At 40.1% G+C, this 21,161-nt stretch overlaps 1 protein-coding gene across 2 annotated transcripts in view; it reads right to left on the reverse strand.

Annotated features, from left to right (window-relative positions):
• Positions 1-547: 547 nt before the first annotated feature.
• Positions 548-21,161, reverse strand: part of LOC108797319 (alpha-actinin-3) — an 88,177-nt gene continuing 67,563 nt past the window's right edge. Inside the window, exons 6-21 of one of the 2 annotated variants that reach the window (XM_018568909.1) lie at positions 20,115-20,193; positions 17,036-17,117; positions 16,870-16,955; positions 15,909-16,001; positions 15,412-15,642; positions 14,284-14,431; positions 12,930-13,080; positions 11,671-11,779; positions 11,370-11,510; positions 10,523-10,705; positions 7,002-7,136; positions 5,995-6,174; positions 4,185-4,331; positions 4,006-4,071; positions 2,545-2,703; positions 548-1,635 (exon numbers count right to left, since the gene is read on the reverse strand). In XM_018568909.1, the coding sequence (XP_018424411.1) occupies positions 1,477-1,635; positions 2,545-2,703; positions 4,006-4,071; positions 4,185-4,331; positions 5,995-6,174; positions 7,002-7,136; positions 10,523-10,705; positions 11,370-11,510; positions 11,671-11,779; positions 12,930-13,080; positions 14,284-14,431; positions 15,412-15,642; positions 15,909-16,001; positions 16,870-16,955; positions 17,036-17,117; positions 20,115-20,193 (2,149 nt within the window). In that variant the 3' untranslated portion in view covers positions 548-1,476. Of the gene's footprint in view, positions 1,636-2,544; positions 2,704-4,005; positions 4,112-4,176; positions 4,332-5,994; positions 6,175-7,001; positions 7,137-10,522; positions 10,706-11,369; positions 11,511-11,670; positions 11,780-12,929; positions 13,081-14,283; positions 14,432-15,411; positions 15,643-15,908; positions 16,002-16,869; positions 16,956-17,035; positions 17,118-20,114; positions 20,194-21,161 lie in introns of both variants that reach the window. The other variant, XM_018568902.1, reaches the window with a different exon arrangement.

The following is a 21,161-nucleotide window of genomic DNA, read 5'->3' on the forward strand; positions in this document are numbered from 1 at the left end:
CACCTGCAAGAATTCGGGGCCTCATAGAAAACTATTACAAAAGACTGCACACTCTCATTGATGCTAAAGGCGGACAATACACAGTATTAGGAACTAAGGGTATGCAGACTTTTGAACAGGGAGTTTTTTTTATTTGTTGCCTTGTTTTGTTTTATGATTGTACCATTCTGTTATGACCTACAGTTGAATCCCATAAGAAATAAAAGAAATGTGTTTTGCCTGCTCACTCATGTTTTCTTTAAAATGGTACAAATATTACCAAAGCTCCAAAGGTATGCAAACATTTGAGCACAACTGTATTTAATGATGTATTAATGAATACAGAGCTGCATTTATTTGTGTTTTTCAAATCTATCTGCAGTTCAGCTTTTAGGATATATATTCCTTAATGAAGTATATTACATAGAAGGTTTGATGGCCAATGTCAAGCATGCCCTTTGCAAAGTGTGTACATAATAAAATACTGCATGTCCTTGGATTAATTGTGAGACTCTGACCAGTAATTCATAATAATTTAGGAACAAATGAACAGAACAAGACAATCCATGTAACCATTAAATATTCACATTTATTATCCTCTCACCTTCACAGGACTCCTTCTGGGAGTGGGCCTGAAACATCTGGGCCTACAATTGTTTTGCTTTTGTGCTGAAAAATTTAACAGTTTTTGAACCATAACTAGAACACACTGGACTTAATTTGTGCTTTGCCAAGGCATCTCAGTTTACCAAAGGTTCAAAAAACATCACCTTTCTAATTCCCACTCTTTTTACCACTTTCAATGACCTATAGATGCATGAGTGGATTTGCACATTAAAAATGCACTTATGCTATTTGCTTGGAAAGCTAAATTGCTCATTTTAACTTTATGTAAATACAATGCAAGAATTAATAATGAAAATGTATATATACACTTTTGGCTTTCATACAATGAAACATAAATGTTTCCAAATAAATGCAGGGCACAAAATATATTTAGGTTTCATTCCCCCATTTCATTTCCCCTTGGTATGTTTTCAGAAAAACACTGTTTAGTACAGCAGCAATATGATTCCCAGCAAGGTACATTTGATCAAGCACTTAATTACAATGACTGACATCTGATAACCAATAGGTGTTCCTTCTTTATGACATCCAGGACATCATTGTTAACATAACAAGAGCAAGGTAATACAAAATGCATGTCAAAATGTTCCATCATTGTCAATGTTCATTTTAAATTGGTAACATAGGTACAGATTATACAGACAATGTAGATACATAATCAAATTAAACAAAATATTTATTTGATCAATCCCAAAAAAATACCTCTTTCACTGATATTCAATTGCCTCTGGTGTATTTAACCAACAAAGTGTACATATACATTTAATACATTTTCAGAAGGTCATCATTGCCTTTGGGTAAAAGATTGGGGTACAGGGGAGGGGTGCAGTTTGGGAATATTTATGGGAAGCAGGGGAAGATGATTTTTCTTTACAGATCACTCTCTCCATAGAGAGCACTGGAGAAGGAGATATAATCCAGAGCTCCTGTGGTCGTATCTGAACCTGAGTATTTTGTCATACGGCTGATGCAGTACTCGGCTTGTTCAGGGGGCAGCTCTCTACGCAACTCTTCAATGGTAATGTAGCTCTGCAATGCAAAGACAACAGGTCAGAAAAATAGTTCATCCTTCCTTCTAGAAAAAATTGTGGGGTTGATTTACTAAAGGAAAATAGGCAGTTCACTTTGCAAAGAAATCTTTACTTTGCAAGGAAATTTCCCCTTAGCTTAGTGAATGAGGTGAAGTTCTGTTAACTTTCATCATCCAAATATGTGCAAACAAAAGCACTGTTTCTTTCAACCACATTCACTAAGCCAAGAGAAAATTCCCTTGCAAAGTTTAAATTCCCTTATAAAGTGAACAGCGGCTTTGCATATAGCAAGCCAGGCCCACAATGTCAGTTAGGTGCTGGGTTTCTCCACCACTTGGTAGAATATTCTTTGCTTTGGGGCTCGGCTTTTGCTTTTGATTGTACATGATTCCATTCCATGTTCTAGGGGCTCATTTTCCATGTTCTATTGATCCAGGGCAAGATTGCCTTGTTCAAATCCTCCAGGTCCCCTAGGAAAGCCTGGGAACATACTTAATTGTATTAAAATAGCCCACCCAACCTCCTTCATGTAAATGGTGCCTCCACTTAAAAGTAATTTCATTGGCACATCATCTGGACCACCAAAGCCTGCTTGTACAAAAATAGGTGCTGACTGTTCTCAATTGCAAAGCCAGTGCTCTCAACAGTTCAGATGTCAACCTCAAATCATGTACAAATACCAACTTGCACACTTTCCAGCTTCCACAACCAAAACACAGGCTAGGTCTCCTTCCACCAAAAGTCTCTTGTACTAATCTCCACTTTGCAATTCCTGCATATCAGGAATGCAGCCCCACTGTCCTTTAGTCACATAGACCTCCAAAGACCCACCACCCTTTTATAATACTTCAATATTTAGCCAACTGCTACAAGCCATAAATATGTATGGTAAGAATTTTTCACTGACCTTGTCTGATGCCAAAATCTTGAAAGAAGCCACGACTTGCTCAGCAGTGTCAGTTTCTGCTGTCTCACGAGTCATGAAGTCAATGAAGGCCTGGAAGGTTACAACTCCTGTGTTGTTAGTATCCACCAGAGTCATAATGCGGGCAAACTCAACTTCACCCTACAAAAGTGGGGGAAAAATATGATATCAGCAAAGCAGTATTAATTTATGAAAAAAATAAAGTGTCATAGCGCAACACTGCTGTATGCAAAATAAGTTTCTTTTGTGAGACAAAGTAAGAATCTTGTCTTAGATAGTACCATCTAGGTGCAACATCAAACAATTCCAGGGAATATCCTATTGCCTTATGGGATCAGGAAGGATTTTTTTTCCCCTGTTGGAGCAAATTGAACCATGCTTTATTGGGGGTTTTTTTTTGCCTTCCTCTGGATCAACATTGGGTAATTGGGGGCATAGCGTTCTGTTTAGGCTTTTTTTTTTTTCTTCATATCTCTATAGGATGAACTCCATGGACATGTGTCTTTTTTCAACCTGACTAACTATGTAGCATATACTATGTTCTCCACTTTTCTAAGGATGCTTTACTTTAATAGCACTCTGCTATTGCAGAAAACTGGGAAAGAAGAATCATCTTTGTAACTAAACAGTGTGTTTGAATCAAAAGGAACAGTCATATTCACTGGGGACTAGGGTGTCACGGATCGGGACTCACGGGTATAAACTGGAGTCCGGTATGTGGACCCGTTCCACTACACTGGCAGGGACACTTAGGGGTCTATTCACGAAGCTGCCGAGGGCAGCCGAGTGAATGACCGATCTGAAGTGAAGTGAGCCGAACACTGTTCGGCTATTCACTTCAGGCTGGTACGGCTAATTTCAGCCGTACATTGGCTGAAATCAGCCGTACATCGGCTTGCTTCGCGTGGCTTCGGGTCGGCCGAACATGCTTAGCATGGAGAGCAGGAGACTCCCGGGGCAGGAGACTCCCGGGGCGCCAGGGAGAGTTTGCTGTTTGGAGATCAGTGTCCCTGGTTAGCAGGTAACCAGGGACGCTGATCTCACTGCTAGTGGCCGGAGCCAGCCGTAAGATCACGGCTGGCTCCGCCCAGCTGTCAGAAGCAGGCCGAGCGGCCGGCCAGCTTTGGCTTTCAGCACGGCTCAGCCGAGCCGATGCATAGGCGTTCAGCTGAGCCGCTCGGCCATGATCGGGAGCTGTACAGGCTATTGTGAATAGCCTGTACAGCACCCCTTCGGTTCAGCTGCAACTCTGCAGCTGAACTGTGACTTAGGGTTTAGATACAGATAATTTCAGAAATGTAAGATTACATTACTTTTTATTACTGTTTTAGTGAAAAATAATTTACAAATCAATGAGCAGAGATAGGTGTTGATACACTTTATTCTAACTTGCAGCATGTACTAACTCCATTGGCTAATCTCAAGAGTGTGAAAGAGTCTTACCAGATCATAGCCCATAGAAATCAGGCAAGCACGGAAGTCATCGGGATCCATCATGCCATTCCTCTTCTGTAAGCAAATGGAAAATAATTTTGTTACCAACAACGACCAAGATAAAATGAGAAGCCTACTGATCAAGATATGTGCATTGACAATTCCTATTTTTGTCTCAATGCATTTACCCTGTCAAAGTGGTTGAATGATGCACGGAACTCATTCATCTGTTCTTGGCTAATGCCTTTAGCATCACGGGTCAAGATCTGGTTCTCAACTTCATTGATGGTCCTAGCAATTGTAGTGAGGAGCTGCTCCCATCCGACACGGATGTGCTTTAAGAAAGGTAAATGGTGATGTTAAAATAGTTTTGCATTATGATAATCTGGTTCACTACAAGCTAATAAAATATGTTTTCTGTAAAAAATAGTACAAAAACTATTACTGCATTAGAAAACATTAGCACTGGCGGCCACACATCTTCTTTCTTACCTCCTTCTTCCCTACACCCCCCTCCGTGACCACACTATGGAGTATGTATATGTATTTAGTTTTGTTGTTTTTTTTGTTCTGATTTTTATTTGTTTTTGGTTTTAATATTTTATCTGAAGATATATATGCTAATGCACCCTATGTAAGGCATTATACCTTTCATGTTATTGGATACTGTAATATGTGCATTCCTGTACCACTGTACTCTAGTACATTAAAATAAAAATTTTATTTAACACAAAAAAAAAGAACACATTAGCAGTGATTGTAACTGGAAAGAAGGCATGTAATAGTGTGAGATATCAAGAAATTGGGCAGACCTCTATAAAGGTGAAATGTGGCAGAGAAAAAATTCAACCATGCATAGACAGAATGACAGGTCCTAAAAACCTCTACTTATTTGCTTATATTTACAATGGAACTCAATGGAATCCAAAACCCTTCTGTCTTAGATAGAGTTAATTAGGTTAGAACAACCCATTTGTCCTAGTAGATGTCTGGGTCCCTGTTAAGGATATTTCTCTTCACTTGCTATCCTGAAAACATGAGTCACTGGCAAAGGAAGAGGGGAAGAAATTTCCCCAACCGGGACACAAACATCAATAAAAACCTGACAGGTGTTCCTGACAGGTGTTCCTGACAGGTGTTCCTGACAGGTGTTCCATCCCTTGTGAAGCTTAAAGTAAACCTATAACTAAAATATTACTTTTAGGTTGACTGACCCTTTAAATTAAAGGAGGCCTCAAGGGCTATTGATCTTGACATATTTTTGGAGTACTTTTTTTTTACAAAATGGTTTGTGTACCTTTACTCATTCAAATTATCTCAAACACAAAATCAATAAAAAAATGTAGAAGCTTTTTTTCAGAAATGAAATGTTTTTATAATTGTAATTTTAATGTGGTATTCTTTGCAGTTAGGTAAGTGTGAACCACCTTAGGAGTAACGTAGCCACCTTGCATAGATATCCTGCTTAGCTTGGAACTCTGTTGTGTTTCTGCTTGATGTGTGTATAATGCTGCTTCACAGCTTTTTCACAAGGCATCTAGTCACTGTAGGAAGCACTCGTTCATACCATGTGCATTCAGGCTACGCTGACTATTTTTTCCAGCGCAACCTGAACTCAAGACAAGGCGATTTGCCCTGGTATAGGTGGTGACAGTTCACACCACTGCATTCCGGTGGTGTGTGCTTACAAAAAGTATGGCATGCACTGCTTATTTTAGGCGCACCACAGTGAGACGCCGCGGTGAGCCTATAGAACATAATTAAATGTCACTTGTGAAAGTTCAAACAATAATAATAAAAAAATAACTGTGTGAAGCTGCTTGATCAAGCACATCAGGCAATGTATGGGCACATGCACGTGTGGTTGAGCACAGCTGCTGGTGTAAACAAGCCTTAAAGCTTACTTACTTGAACAAAAGTCAACATACTCCTTATTTCAAAGACTCATTTTTTTATCATACATATTAGCTGAAATATAATGTTGAAATTGTCCCTCACCTCCATACTGTAGCTTGTGTGTTTGTTGTCAAAAATAAGAGATTCTTGAATGAGTTGATGATCTCCCTCCAGTTTATCAATGTTGGACTTATAGTTGATGATATTCTGCTCATACTGCTTGAGATGATTCATCTGGTCTTCCAAGGAACTGCTAATGTCTACAGATAGGCGACCAATCTCCTAAACAGGAAGAAAATTAAATGCTGGTTAAATAATGCTTTGCAATTTAAATGATCACTATATAGCAACTTGCAAAATGATGCCTCTCCCAGAATTGTAAAAGTTGGGAACATAAACAGTGCTAATGAAGTATCTTGGTGGGCAGTATATGCACGAAAGGAGTGTGAAGGGTATGACACTGGCAATAAATGCAGGAGAATAGTGAAGGGGGTATGACAGGTGGCAGTATGTGCAGATGAGGGGTGCAGAGGGTATGACAGGGGGCAGAATGTGCAGAAGAGGAATGAGGTGGGTATGACAGCAGACAATATGTGCAGGAGAGAATTACAGAGGGTATGACAGCAGACAGTATGTACAGCAGGTAAATACTGAGGATATTACAACAGGCAGTATGTACAGAAGAGGATTACAGGTTGTATGATATGAGTAGAGGAGAAAACTTACTTCTTCAGGGAAGGGGGGTGAGAGGCAGCGAAGGAACTGAGCTTTACTCTAAGTGCTAAAGTTCCAGACTGTGTGTCTGAGCTCAGTGTGCAGTGTCTATATGGGGAGCACATGGGCAGTGGTCAATATGCAGTGGGATGAAAGTGTGTGGGTGCAGACTGAGGAGCATCTGGAGGAGTAACTGAGTGTGTGTGTGTGTGTGTGTGTGTGTGTGCTGGGAAAGGACCAATGTGTATGTGTGTGGTGGAGGAGGGATACAGGGGTAAGAAAAATGTTTGATGTAAAGATGACATCTCACTGGGGAAAGCTTTTTATATTTGACCATGATTTTATTAATAATCTATGGTGACTGGTTTAGGTGTTATAATAACTGTAAAACTAACCTCCATCTTGCTCTGGATCCAGGGTCCAATAACATTAGCTTGTGCAGCAAACTGGCGACGCAAACGTTCATTAGCCTGTTGACGAGCAAGCTCCTCCTGAAGGGTTTGGTCTCTGTGAGGAACCAGTTGTTTTGCCTGTTGAAAATGAATGTGGAGTACTGAGTGAGAATGTTTTATATTACAAAATAAGTCAGCTCCTAAAGAGCAATTCCAGGCAACACGTAAAACCAGTAAGCTACTGATAAACTCAGAAACTATGCTCAACCTAGAAAGTTCACTGAAATTACTTTAACCAGAGTTTTTTTTTTCTAACACCTTACAGGGTCACTGGGATTGTACTTTTTGAAGACTTTGTAATTTGCTCTTTCTGCTTTCACCAATCCCATTCAAACTTCTAAGGGAGTGTCAAACATCTTAGTACATAGGAAAGGGGGATTATAATGGGGAACATTACACTGTAATGTTGCCTATTATAATCTATTTCTCTAATTAAATGATTACATACAGGGCTTCTTTTCTATCAAAGTTTGTGACTACGTTAGAATGTGTGACTGACAATTATGGACACCGGCACTCCAATAGTAGAATAACGTCTATTTAATGACGTCCATGCAAAAACGACTTTGTGACTGTGACTGTTATCCGACTTTGTGACTGTGATCTCACATTCCACGGCACTCACAAAGTCGGATAGAAGTGGCATTTCAGGACCGATCAGCTGTTCTGGGGCAGACCAGGTCTTCTGAACATACGATTTGCCATGCCTATCTGCCCTAGAACAGCTGAGAAAGCATTGGAATGCTTGACCTAATGGCGGTCACACTTTCCACCGCCAAAAAAATGGGCGGGATAACGTTAAAATGGTTGACCACGTCACCGGTGACACATTCTAACGTAGTCGCAAACTTTGATAGAACGCCACCATCACAGGGATCCCAACCTGAAAAAAAAGCAATTTCAGGGAGGTGCCCTTCTCATTTCAGGGAGGAGTCCTCTGGCCCCCCCTAAGCCCCCCAACCCACGGCCAATAGCTTCTTTGCTATCTGCAGGTTGTTGTTTTTCGTATTCTGCTGCTATCAATCACTAGAAGATGACCTGATCGAGCAGAGTAAACCTTTCCGGGAGAAAATGTTTCTCTCCCGGGTGGCCGGGAGCCACTATCTAATAGCGGAAGTTACCGGAGCATCCGGGAGAGTTAGGATGTCTGCCATCAGAGGGGTACGGCAGGTAACCATGTGAGGGCTCTGGGCAGCCTGAGGGGCCCCTTACATGGGTATCAGCTGTACAAGGGGTGGCATTGCAGAGATGACGGGAGGGGGTGGAAGAGGCCGGGCCCCAGCAGCAGCAGGTAAGAAGATTTGGGAGGAGGTATAGGGAAAGGGACCCTGACGAACAGCCCACCTGGGGCCCTGCAGAGCCCACCCACCATAGAGAGTCTCAGGTGGGCTATGCAGGGTCTCAGGTAAGTGCAGAGTCCAGCACGCTGATGCAACATTAAGGAGCGTTGGGAGGGGGGGTTTCGAGGGCTATTTAATGGTGATATAATGGTTGGGGGGGGCGCAAAATTTTGTTCTGCCCCGGGCACCCGCATCTCTGGTTACGCCACGGCTTAGATCACCAGATTTCTGTCAGAAAAGATTGATGTGGATTGGTGCACTACATGTCTGGATGAATAAAACATATCATGTAGGTAAGCTTGGCTCTCTTTCTGCAGTTGCAGGTTTCATTGCTAATTTTGACAAGAGTGTACAGTTAAAACAAACTATTCACATACAGCTGTCATTGAATTACATAGTATTTGAGGTTGAATAAAGACATTAGTCCATCAAGTCCAACCTATTAGGATCTCATTCTAGGAGTACCTGTACCCCTGTATATTACGGTCCCTTAAGAAATCGTCCAAAAGTTTCTTGAACAATTCCACATTATTTGCTGAACTCACCGCCTGTGGCCGTGAGTTCCAGACCCTAACTGATCTTACTGTGAAGAACCCCCTTCGCCCCTTGTGCTGGAATTTTTTTTCCATCAATTTTAGGTGATGGCCTCTAGTTTTTGTAACGGAGTTAATTTTAAATAGTTTATCGCTAATGTTGCTACCACCATTAAACATTTTGTACATGGAAATCATATCCCCCCTTAATCTCCTCACCTCTAATGTGAACATGTTTAAATTTAGTAGCCTCGTCTCGTAGCTCTGGTCCTCCATACCCCTAATTAGTTTGGTTGCCCTTCGCTGGACTTTTTCCAACTCAAGGACATCTTTTCTTAGTACTGGTGACCAGAACTGGACCGCGTACTCCAGATGAGGTCGAACCAATGATCTATAAAGTGGCAAAATGATAGACTTGTCCCTGCAATACATCCCCTTTTTAATACAGGACAAGACCCTGCTAGCTTTGTTTACAGCAGCCTGGCACTGCAAACTACCTTTCAGTTTGTGGTCTACAATGACCCCCAAATCCTTCTCCATTTCTGACTTCCCCAGCGGCATACCCATAATTGTATAACCCATTTGTTTATTTTTAATTCCAAAGTGCATTACTTTGCATTTATCGACATTAAACCTCATCTGCCACATTAATGCCCACTCCCCTATTTTATCCAGGTCCTCCTGTAATGTTATAGTGTCTAAGTCCGTGTCTATTACCCTCCCTATTTTGGTGTCATCCGCAAACACGGAAATATCGCTGTTAACACCCTCCCCGATGTCATTAATAAATAAGTTGAACAATATGGGACCCAGCACAGAACCCTGAGGCACACCGCTCATTACACTAGCCCAGTCTGAAAAGGTGCCATTTACAGATACCCTCTGGACACGTTCCCGTAGCCAGTTCTCTATCCACGTACACACCACCTCATCTATGCCCATAGCCCTCAGCTTTTGTAGCAAGCGTTTGTGTGGTACCGTATCAAAAGAATTGCATAGCTGTATGTTGTCTTTCTGGCACCTATGACTTGCGTTCTGATGTATGCAGATTGTTACAATATAGCATACACTATGTAGCCTGTACTGTTTCTCCATTTAGATATACGAGGCTTTGTTCACACGTACAGACGGATTCCTGCAGAAGGAATCCTAAATCTCCTAATCAGATGCTGCCCCTGTCACCTGTTCAAGTTAATGAAGACGGTAGCCCGCAAATAATCATATGTGAAAGGATTGCACGCGGTTTGAAATAGATCACTGTCCTTGGACACAGGATATTTTCCTCCAGCAACAGTAATCTATTCAAAACTGCATGGAATCATATCACATATGCTTACATGTGTACTGTCACTTACAAATGTGGCCACTATCATCCGGTCATTAACTTGAACAGGTGAGAGAAGTTGCATCGGAATGGGAGAATGGGGATTCCTGCTGCAGGAATCTGTAGGTTCCTGCCACAGGAATCCCAAAACACAAAGTGAGAACGATGCCTAACTGTTATAAAATTACAAATCCTTTAAATGTATGTAATGTGTCTGTAATAATAATAATACTAGTTAATAAAATAACTTTTTCTTTCTTTACTTACTGTCTCCCACTTGTTGGCAATATCGAGGTGGGTAAGATTGGTGTATGGGTTAATTCCAGAAAGTTTAATGCCATAGGTCTGAGCAATTTTCTGAATCTCAGCCTGGATGCCCAAAATTGACATTTTCTCTTTGTCAGCCTCTGGAAGAGTAGCCTTGAACTGTTCATGTGCTGTTATCAGGCTCTGTGATAAAATAATACACAAATCAATGTCTTTAAATGAAACTCTCTGGAACAAAAAGCATTAAAAGTGAATATTAGAAGTGAATATTGTAAAAATAGTGAATAATGTACAGTATTTCTAGGGGTGTTTCTCAGTAAGCAAAAAATACTAGAAACAGTTAAGTCTTTTGTGGTTGCTTTAAAGGGCTAAACTTATCAGATCCAACCTAATCTTAGTGTAGTCACTAGAATGAGCTACCATTTAACTGTTCCTATTAGCCTTCTCAAGACTCTCTAATTATTTATCACTGCATATTTTTATATTTGAATAAGTCAAAATTTGGGTACAAAATATGAAAGTATCTATTAATGAAAAAGGTAAACTGTTAAAAGAATTATGTTTATTGTGATGTTTACATACTTTCCCCATATGTGCCTGTATGGTCTGTGCTAAAATGGCATGAATCTAAGCTGTTATTTGCAATTTGCAATATGTGATGTCTTTCCACTTGTTATCTAGAATGCCGGAGAAATCCCTGCTCTGGATCACTGAATTCCATCCAGTTTTAGAAAAACTAATTATAGGTTTTTCCAGATAGCAAAATAAATGATGTCATGGCATGTATACTGTATAGCAGCCATTGTAATAGTCACTGTATTTTTATATGTTTTAGTGTGATATTTACCTGGATCTCTTCAATGCTGTGCACAATGAACATGTCCTGCAGATCCTCTATTGCTCCATCCATCCAGTTATTAAAAGGAGCAGCTCTTTTAGCGAACTCCAAGTACAGCTGGTCAATGGTTTCCAAGAGTTTCTCAACACGCTATGAAAGAAAACCACATCTGTATGTATAACCTTCATCCAAACTTAGTATCTCGAAAACCACATCTATATGTATAACCTTCATCCAAACTTAATATCTCCATAAATACACATAATAATAGCAACATGTTTCTTAACTATGATATTTTGGTGCATTTTACCTCAAGAGCATCTCTCCTCTTTTGTGTGAGGGTACCTAGAGTGTCCCACTGGTCACAGATTGCCTGGCAGCGGCTATTAACAGTAGCGGCATCATGGTAGTCGAGTTCACTGTAGATATATAATCTCAATTTTAGTGAGTGGCTTAAAGTAGAATTATGGGTAAAAGCAAAAATGGCATATATTCTGCAGTCTGTCAACAGCATTACCATGCTAGTATTTGTTTTTCTGAGCCCTGCCTGTGACATAGTTTAACTATTTGTTGATGCAACCAGTAGATCTGTTTTTTTGCCACTTTTTTTGGCACTTTTGTGCCATTTCCTTTAACAGGATGACAACACTGTTCATTCTACCGTGAAATCAGTGCAGCATTGTCACCTTGAATATAGGGCAGTTTTATATGGACATGTAGTTTTAGATGGACTTTAAGTAAGCAACAAAGTGAAGTCAAACTCCAGCTAACGAGTTTTAGGCAGTTACAGCAGTTATTTTTGCTGGACAGCTTGGCCTGTATGTAAATGTGGAGAAAATTATGAATCAAGGTCTGTGAAATAAAAAAAGGATTGAATATACTAAATACTAGATTTACAGTTCTTAATCCCATACAGTTACCAGAATACAATATTAATCAGTACATTGGATCTTTAGGTGTATTTCGACATCTGCATGCAGATCCAATCTTTCATTAAAAACCCTATTCAAAGGTAAGCTCAGTTGGAGATTATAGTTACTGGCAACAAACATTGACACTCATGCAGGATCTGCAGGTCCATAACAGGCCTCCAAGGGGGGTTATGATTTTGCTGTTTATTTGCTCGTTGATCACTGCGATCAAGAGTATTACTGTTGCTATTCGCAGTTTAGGGTAGTTTGGGGGAATCAGGGACGCTGATCTATCTGTGCAAGGGGCCGGAGCCAGCCGTGAGATGACGGCTGGCTCCGCCCAGCAGTTAGTAGAAGGCTGTCGGCCGGCCAGTTGCCAGCTTCCAAAGCCAGCTTCGGCTTTCACCTCGGCTCAGTCGAGCCGAAGCATATGCCTTCGGCTTGACTGAGCCGCTCGCCCGACTTCGGGAGCTGTATGGGCTATAGTGAATAGCCCATACAGCAGCCCTTCGGTTCTACTGAACCGAAGGGGTCCTGGGGCTGAAGCTAGCCGAAGGATCAGCCGAAGCTACGGCTAGATCCTTCGGCAGCTTAATGAATAGACCCCATAGTTTTTCTTCCAGAGAATAAAAGTAATTTTAAAGCATCACAAACTCACTTTAGTTCCTGGGCAATAGCAGCAATCTGCTCTACACGGTCTTGGTGGGCAGCAAGGTCACTCTCAAAAGCTTCATGTTTGCGTACCAAGGCACGGATCTCCATGAGAGAAGCTGATTCATAATCTCTTTGGGACAGCAGTTCCTCCTTTCCTGTACAGTGCACAAGGCACAGAGATTAGTGGACAAGAATTTACTGTTATTACTTATGCCCTTTTAAATTACATCATAGTTATATAACTTACAATACCAGAAAGATGTTATAAAACAAACATTATTTTTACATATAGAAATACAATTTGGATGTAAATCGCCTTCATTTAATCTTCATTTTATTCATCTTCAATTTTCATCTTCAGTTTTGTATTTCTGATACAGTCTAAAATCTATTTTGCTATTAGATCATTATGCTTAATATTAGGCCTAATGTACCTAGTAAATTTTCTGATGTCTGGATGACCACATGATCAAGCACCAATCACTGGATTGTAAATTGCAAGAGCAACACTTCAATGAAATGTGAATGCAAAATGTTAAACTATATGCATCTTAACTGACCACAAAACATAATCCAAATAAAATCAGAAAAGCAAAACCATAGTTGAGAAGTTTACCATTTCTCCAACAGTCATGGGCATTTGATATATTGTAATAAATAAGAGGTTGCGTGTGGCCATATTTCCTAGTGCTGTGGAGGCTGGCACAGACACAGATATATAAACAGCTCTGACATTAGAAACTGAAATGTATCTAAACCAAAAACCCATATATACTGTATATGGTTGTAAAATTAGTAGTTTACAGAAGAAAGAAAATGTTGTTTATGATTTCAGTTAAATTTACTGAAAGGTACAAGGACACTGCATTTCTGACAAGATCAACAAGTAATTTCTATAAATTGTTCTTATCCTGAAAAAAATGTAATGTATGCACATATCAATAATTTAAGCTGCAATATGTTAAACATTTGCTCTTGGCTTTAGCTATACTTTTAAAGAATTATACAAATTTAAAAACTTTGGCCTGCAGTCTTTTATAATATATGCAATAAAATAAAAAGTAAGAATTGGCACCCAGGTTTGAATAAAAGACCACTCTTAACCACCTATCACTAGTTGAGTAGCTGTGATAAATGTTTTTTTAATTTATTTGCATGTTCAGCAAGCTGCAATGTTTTTTCTGAAGAGCAGTGCAAACTTAGTACTCAGTTTTCTGTTATTACAATATATTACAATATATTAATCTCTTTTTTTCTGCTTATTTTGGTGATGCTGAAGTTAAACAGTGCAGTTTGATATAGAAACATGACATCCATTTGGTTAAATAGCTATTTTTAGATGAACACTCTTCTCCTACCTCTGGTCCAGGACTCATGGAGAGTAGCCTTTTGCTTAAACTTCTCTGCCAGATGCTCCAGTCTTTCCAGTCGTCTTATTTCCAGTAAAAGCCACTCTTCATAACCCTTCTCTACTTGCTCCAGACCTTTCCAAGCATTGGCAATATCCTATGACAAAACAAATTTGTGAGAACTAAAATAAATAAAACAGATAAATACATACTGTATGAAATGCATTCCTTGCTCTAAAAGTCAGAGTGTTCAGAGTCAATTTTTTAAATCCTTACTAGATACCACCAACTTTTACTTTGACCCAAGTGCCTACTGAATGCTTTGGTACCTAATGGGTTTGTTTTATGTAAAATAAAAGGAAGTCCTACATGAAGTACAAAGCACTTTTTTTTGCTGCAGATTTTGTATCAGAATTACCCTGAAACCTAGAAACGGTAAAGTATGAAATGCATGCATATACACCGTGTTTTGGCTATGGCTAGCTAAAATAATGAGGGACAAGATTTGGGCTTCCTACAAATGTTTGGTGCAAGAAGAGGACTTTTTGCTACCTTTATTTTAAAAATTATATTTTTTTATAAATGCTTGTAAATAGTGGTTTCAGCGATAAATACTCAAGCATGCTGTCTTGTTTGTTCTAGCAGCTCAGCATACATATCTTTTGGTGCTCTTCCTTTGTTTGGCAAATGCACATTTCACACTTTAATGAACAATCGTGTTACACTGTAGATTTTTGTGGGGTTTTTTTTAGATATAATGTTAATGCGCACTTTGCATTACATTTTTGGACTAAAGGGTAGAAAGTCAGCATTTGAATGTTCAATGTCCACTGCAAACTGGGACTGCAGCTCATACATGGAACATACGGTGAATGTACTCTAGCAGATCGGTAAGGGGATTGCAGTTGCTGGATGTGAATACATCTGCAAATGCATGAAAGCCTGCATTGCAGATGTGCCAGATATTTTCATAGCGATTTCTCCCTGTTATTGTGCATTTCTTTTTTAAATACCTTAGGTATTGGCAGAGTAAATATAGTTCTTCCTAAGGTCTTCTCTATAGTCTCTAAGTTTAGCAGTTTTAAAAAAGAAAGGGTAAGCATAGTATATAGCATTATTGCTTTTCTTTATACTTACGGACACCATCTTGCCCTCAGATGGCATGAATGCAGGGCGGTTGCTTAGTCTCAGTTTAGTTTGCAGAGTGTTGAAGTTAATCTCCAGCTGGCACTTCTCCTGAACACGGGGTGGCTTGTGTACTCTTCTGTAGTCTCTGAAATCCTCCAATTTTTTCTGCATGGCATTCATGGTTTTCTCAGGGGTCTTGTTTTCCAGCCAGGGAATTGTGCGGCGAATCCATTCCAGTAGCTGTGAAAATTTAAAAGCAGATTCTTCAGCACTATTAAAACAATATACCAATCTGCTTGAACTATTATTTTAAAAACTTGTAAGAAGTGTTAAATGTTGGTAGGTCATCACCATCCTAAAAAACACATGTTGACGATTTTGGGAAAACAAATCACATACTGCACATGACTAAACTGGATTTTACTGTTAAATTTATTTTGAGGAGATTTAAGATGTCTAGCCAAGTAAAGCCAATTGTAGGAATTCATAAGTGGTCACATACTAACCTCACTTGCTAACTTCTCATATTCTTCCATCAACTTCTCGTTCTCCTGGTTCACGGCAAGGACTTTGCAGATCCTGTTTGCTGCAGTCTCAGCCTGTATAAACAGTTTACTTTTCAGTGAAGCTTTGCATTGTACATCACAACCAATAGCAGCAGAAAAACCATGAAAGTACAAAGAAAATTTACTTTGGCTTCTGACTTACTTGAATTAATTTCTTAATATTGCCTACTTATGATATTATTTTTGAGCTAGTCAGTGTAGCTAATATTTCTGTGTTAATATTTCTAATTTGTCCATCTTCAGGAAATCACCTATTTACTGACAAGCTATGCTGCATGCCAAAACCATCTGCAAACAAATAATAACATAATAAACACAGTGGCTCATGTTCCAAGACACAGCATGTTGTAACTGTATACAGTATCCCTTGATTATAGTTTTTTACTTTAAATTATATGTATTAATATCTATTTGTGCAAAAAGTATGCACATTTTTCAATGCTGAGTACCTATATTTGGGCATCAGAAAAGGCAAATATAATGTTAAAGTGGTTCCCAGTACACTACTTCCCAGTAGACCTCAGACCAGGCTTTAGACCACCAGTGTGTCCTTCTGGGGTATTATCTCATAAAGTGTGCATGTTCTCCCCATGTTTGTGTGGGTGTCCTTCATATTCACTATAGAGTGGAGTGAGGTTGTGTTTGCAGGGAAAAACAAACTATTGTATATGGCTCAGTAAGCTCTTCTGTAGACTGTTGAATATGACACTATTATTAAATATGCAATTTTTTTATTTTCACGCAATGATTATTTCATTCCATTGAGATGTGTTACTTATTTATTATGTCCTTATCATATTCAGTCATAATCTCACCTCTTGCAGCAGGTCACCCTTCTTAGCATTTGATTATTTTTATCCTCTACCTAATGTTTAGAATACTGAAGATTTGTATTTGTTACCTGCTCTGCTCCAGCAAAGGCATGGTAGAAGCAGGACACATACGTCATAATTGCCTTTTCATCTGGCTTGGGTGTGTTTACAATATCTGCAGAGAGGGACAATAAATTGTAATGAAAAATACACATTTATTTAATTTCATGTCTCTGTTCAGAATCTGTTACCCACCCTCTGCATCCAACATCTTAGGGATATCTAGGTACTTTTCTGCTACCTCAAAGGCAGTGTTGAGGTTACCAATGGGGTCATCCTGTAAAAATTGGTTTTAAAAAAAGGTTAATTTTAGATAGGTAAATGGTGTTTAAGTCAAACAAAATGTATCTTATATTTTCTGGGAAAATATGTTTATATTATTTATATTTTAAATATTTCCTAGAATTTAATACAGTAAGCTCCCCATTATCCAGCATTCAAGCAAAAGGCACTCTCAAGCAACCGGCAAAAAAAATCAAGGACATGTCCTCGGTTGCTTAGTGCACACTAAAACAATTTGTTAGCAACTAAATTTATTTAGCTGCTAACTAAATTCTCTGTTTATATCTTGCTGCCAAATGGCAACTTTCTAAGTTTCTCTCTTATGTCCGCTGCTCTGCTCATAAGGTGAGTTTCAATAGCCAGCCTGCTATTGGCTATTGCAATGTGAAATAGCCAATAGCAGGCTGGCTTTTGCACCTGCCCACTGAGCAGAGGAGCAGACCTGAGGGAGAACTTTCTCTCTCAGGTTCAATCCTCTGCTTAGTGGGCGGATGTATATAGCCAGCCTGCTGTTGGCTATTGCAATATGAAATAGCCAATAGCAGGCTGGCTATTGCACCCGCTCACTTAGCAGAGGAGCGACCCTGACAGAGAACTCCTCCTCTGCTCAGTGGGCAGGTTTCAATAGCCAGCCTGCTATTGCCACTACCTAAACGTAAGTTCATTCCTGACTAACAGGGTGCCCCTTAATGGGTTCCCGAACACAACCAGGCAGCTGTGGGACCTTTTTAGTGTTCTATCAGCAGTTAGCCTTTCCACCCAACAACAGGCTCTCGCAGCAGGGAGAGTGAAAGAAAGAGAGGCTCTAGCATCAGTCAGCTCACAAATAAAAAGACCTGTGGACTAATTAGTGCGGTTTGGCTAACAGGTAAGATGTGGGACTGGAGGCTTTATCCCACCAGAACCTTTGGGTTTCCAGGACCCAGACTAGAACTTATCAAGATCTGGGAAAACCAAAAAGTTTGTTAGCTCCATAGCAGATACAAACCCTGGGGCCCCTCACAATATTTAGGTGAAAAACAGGTAGGTATTTGGTGTAGGTACCAGGAGACTTCACAAATTCGGTCTGCAAAATTGGGTTATACCAGGCTAACTTCTGGTTCTTGGGGTTCTCCGTTTACATTTTTCCATGCTTTTGCCAAATTGGGATCCTGCAACTGTGTAGTCACAAAATCTTCCCCGGCCAATATCCATTCGGTTTGGCACTGAGGCCATTTACTCTGACTGTTCAATCTTGAACACTAGTAGAAAGTTGTGAGGTACCTCTAATGAAGGGTTACCAACATCCACCTCTAGTTCAGTCTAAATAGAAAGATCATTTACTTCAGACACACTTTTAGAACTGGCCACCTCAAAATAGCAGAAATTGGCAGCCCAGCATTACTGTGTAGCAAGTTCCTAACCCGACCCATGACATATTTTACAGCTGCACTAGACATGACCGCTGTAAACACTGCAAAGCATCACCATGTATACAGAGTACTCCCAAACAGTCTTAGCCAAACTTGGCAGTATACAGCCGGCCTGCTATGGACCAAGGTGACAAGACCTTCAGAGTCTAATAATGCCTCCTCCAAGATAAAAAAAGGCTTTCAGAGTCTAATAATGCCTCCACCACATGCCCTTCTATGGTGATAGGACATATCTACCTTCCAGGGTAGAAAAGGCTTGGCAACATACACCTTGCCAGGTCACACTCCATAGGCTCCTGTAATACAGGGCGATTGGAAGCCACATGCCCCAGTCCTTGACACCTCCAGCACCTAATATACCAGGTTTCTCTCCAAGAAGAGACTCCTTTCTTGCTGGGAGGCTGTTCCTATGTGGCAACCATGTTGTCTCACACCCCCCCTCCTTAGGAGGCTGCTTACTTCTTGGTGGAAAAAATAGAACAGTTTTACCTAAGGTCAATGTTTTCCTGGTTCTAGGGGGTGGGAAATAGTGCTCTGTAGCAATATGTCAATTCACAAGGAATGCCAGCTCATCCACACTATTGGGGTCTGTGGGCCTAATGCGCCACTGTATTTTAACTAGCAAAGCTTTGGTTTCACGTACCATTCACCCCACAATCTGGGCACTTCCAGTAGCAACCACCTGATTGCAATGTTGAACCAATCAAACAACTGGGGCTTTGCTGGCTTTCCACAGTCATCTTACCATGAGAACACATTGCAGCCATGGTAACCCTGAGCCTGGCTAGAATTTCTACATTGAGCTTAGGATACTCCATAGTACCCTAAAGTTTCAGATTAAAGTAGGCTTTTTGGGATTCCCCTATTAAAAAGGGTGCTAGCGCATCCCTCACCTGCTCTTCAAGCAGTTTCTCTGGTTTAGCAACATTCTAAAAGATGCAGAGGCAGGCTTTTACATCATTGTCAGTTGTTGAGGTGTAGACCTTGGCCCCTACGCCCCCATTTGCCTCTCTGATAGGTCCTCTATCTTCTAATGTAGAGACAAGTTCACTTGCTGTTGTCTCTTTACCTCTTGGTAGGTTTCAGTCAGCTGTTGCATCTGTTGGACAGTTAAGCATTTTGTCTCTTGCAGTAGCTCATTAGTCTGATGTTGGTTAACACTGGCCAACAAAAGTTATTTTTCAAGCTCCTTTATTTTATTACATTAGTAGGTGTCTGTGTCTTTCAGTCGCTGCCTGTATGTAAGCACCAAGTTGTAAGGGGAAAAGGCTCAACTGGCATTGGCAATGGTAAACCAAGCATGAGACAGGAACACCCAAGAACAGTCCAAGCAGGTTTGTCCTACACTTTTATCCAGCAAAGCAGTAAAAAAACATAGCATCATTGCATTGAGAAACCTAGGTGATGCGTATACACTGTTGTCCACAATCCTGCAATACAGTGCATACTGCATATTTAATATTTAAACATATCTAGAAGAAAAGAAGGCAAAACTTTGATTTAATGAAAGAGGAATGGTGTGAACAAATATATAAAACTTACACTAACAATGTAAAAGATAATGAAAGTGAAAGGTATACCTTTCTGAGCTTGGAGTAATCAATGAGGTCGGGCCTGTGTCTATGGATAAGGGCACAAAGTGCAAGGCCATCTTTCCAGCTTTACATGAGGAGGAAAATAGAAGAAGCAAACATTATTGGAATAATGAATTTAAAGTAAAACTGCATTTCTTACTGCATTATGTGCATGTCTCTGCAAACTGCCCAAACTGTCTAAATCCCTTTGTTTTTATTTTGGTGGAAAGGGTGACATAAAAACCCTTGACCTCCATGTCTTTCACTAATGATAGCTAAGAAAACCAAAGCATTTAGACTGTATCTGTGTGATGAACCAACATTAAGAGAGTGCAGCTAACAACAGGAGCATAAACAAATTATTTACATATGTCTGCCCACTGTCTTGAAAGAAGGAATATACCTATTGCTCCTAAATATTTGTGAATACATTCTGCTTTAGCATAACAAAGCTGTACCTCATATTTTTGTAGGGGTTTTGGTTTTCTTCCCATCACACCCTAAACTTAAGGGCCTATCCACACATGTTTGTTCTCCTGTATTAAACATCATGAATTTTACTGCATAAAAATGCATTTCAATGAGAAAGCTTAATCTTAAATGAGAACTATGGGATGAGTGAATTACACTCATGCCCATAGTTAGAGCCGACGTGTAACATTGAAACTGTCAAGCGTCGGCTCTATTGATTGGCAACTGAGCGAAAACATACCGCCGATCCGCTCACTTCCCGATCATCTTCCTGCAAAGAGCAGTGAATGTCAGTAGAGGAGGGGGCGAACATAGCTGGCTATGCCTCTAGATAGGCAGAGCCAGCTGTCAATCAGCCAGCTGGGTGGATCTCGGTAGTATTATCGGGATCTGTCCCGGCTGCGGAGCTCTCAGCATATATCGAGCCTGCTATATGCTACGTTTTGGGTTACAAGAGGACACAGTATATGTACTCCCGTGACCTTGAGGAGAACTATGGAAAACAAACAATGCTCCTTTAAGTTAAGACTGATTCACATACAGTTTATGCTCTACACTTATAGGATAACTGTACTTTTAATA

Source organism: Nanorana parkeri, unplaced genomic scaffold (genome assembly GCF_000935625.1).
Source record: "Nanorana parkeri isolate BGI_ZX_2015 unplaced genomic scaffold, ASM93562v1 scaffold33, whole genome shotgun sequence".
NCBI classification, from domain to species: Eukaryota; Metazoa; Chordata; class Amphibia; order Anura; family Dicroglossidae; genus Nanorana; species Nanorana parkeri.